Source organism: Aureococcus anophagefferens (assembly GCF_000186865.1).
Source record: "Aureococcus anophagefferens unplaced genomic scaffold AURANscaffold_121, whole genome shotgun sequence".
NCBI lineage: Eukaryota > Pelagophyceae > Pelagomonadales > Pelagomonadaceae > Aureococcus > Aureococcus anophagefferens.
This window is the reverse complement of record NW_008705670.1, coordinates 30,691-32,125: the sequence shown is the minus strand read 5'-3', so window position 1 is coordinate 32,125 and position 1,435 is coordinate 30,691. Positions and strand designations below refer to the sequence as shown.

The window sequence follows — 1,435 nt, the reverse complement described above, 5'->3', positions numbered from 1 at the left end:
AGGAGGCTGTGGAGGAGGCCGCGGACCAGTCCAATCAGTCCGTCGCCGGCGCGCCTCGGACTGGGACACGAGCTCTGCGGTCGCCGCGCCGGTCTGCGGCGACGCCGCGGCGGTCGGCGGAACGAGCGGCCGACGCAGCTCGGCGTCGAAGTGCAGCTGCCGCACGGCGGTGCGCAAGGGCTCGATGGCGCACGCGGCGGCGAAGGAGTTCATGGTCCAGATGGCCAGCATCTCGGTCACGGCGCTCGCCCTCATCGACTTCTTGTCGCCGTAGAAGACGTCGGCCATCTGCTCGGACCTCGCCTCCGGCTTCACGCCGAGCTTCCCGAGGATCTGCCTCTGCGAGTCGTAGCCCTCGATCTTGCCGTGGGCGCAGAGCGCTGGAATGGCGTGGCGCGCGATCACCGGGACGATGCCGCCCTTGCCGCCGCCGGGCGTGTTCCACATGATCCACGTCTGGCCGTCGCGCCGAAGCGCGCGCACCTCGTGGCGGACCTCGAAGGTTTGCCCGGGCACGAGCAACTCCAGCCGCAGCGGGAAGGCCTCCGCGAGCGACGCCTCGCCGGACTCGATGGTGAGGACCATGGGCACGCAGGGCTGCCCCAGCCGCGCGGCGAGATCACGGAGCGCGCGGGGTCCGGGAGCAGCAGCGGCTCGGCGGGATCGCGCCGAGCACCGGAGCAGACCTCAAACCCCTGCGGGCCCGCGGCGACGGCCCCGCGCCGCCGCGCGGGGCGGCGCGCGGCGACGCCCAGCCTCTCCTTCTCCGAGGAGGCAAGGAGGGCTGAGAGCTGCTCGCCGCACGACGTATCAACAACGGCAAGAAGCTCCATGCAGCGCTCGGGCTGCACCTGCACCTTCATCATTGAGGCAAAGCATCGCTCGACCAAGGGGATATAAATCTAGATGGGGTGGCAGGCGAAACGCGAGGTCCTCGTACTACTCGGGGCCGCCGCTAGCGTTTTCTTTCTTCTTCCACGCCGCAGCGCGCGGGCTGAGTGCAACGATGGCGGGTCGCGCGGCGCGGCGCGGCTGCGGAACCCTTCGACGGGGCGGGGCAGCGAATTTGGGCTGCTGAGATCATTGCGTTGGCTCGCGAGCGCGACGGTTGTTCGGCGGCGGGACGAGAGGGCGGCGGTGTGAGTCGAGTGTGCGATATTTTCTTGTCCTTAGAGGTTGGAGGCGCCCTATGGGTACCCGCGGGGGGCTCGAAACCTTCAGGACACACTTTTCCCACGATCTCAGAGCCTGCGCAGCCCCGGCGCCGACGGTGTCGCAACACAGTTTCTCGGGCAGCGTGCGGGCATTCGAGGTCGAGAACTTTTCGTGTCCTGAGATGCTCGAGCCCATCCATAGGTACCAACGAAGGGCTCTGCAGCGCCAGCAGACGGTCCACGACCATCATCATCGCGAACACGTCCAAGAGCTGCCCCAA

The 1,435-nt window shown here is 68.4% G+C and overlaps 1 protein-coding gene across 1 annotated transcript in view; it reads right to left on the bottom strand.

Annotated features, from left to right (window-relative positions):
* The window catches only part of AURANDRAFT_68395 (hypothetical protein), a gene marked incomplete at both ends in the record, with an annotated part of 9,951 nt that extends 9,366 nt beyond the window's left edge, over positions 1–585 (bottom strand). Inside the window, one exon of the mRNA XM_009044074.1 lies at positions 166–585. Coding sequence (XP_009042322.1) covers positions 166–585 — 420 coding nt within the window. The remainder of the gene's footprint in view (positions 1–165) is intronic.
* Between the last annotated feature and the right edge of the window lie 850 nt (positions 586–1,435).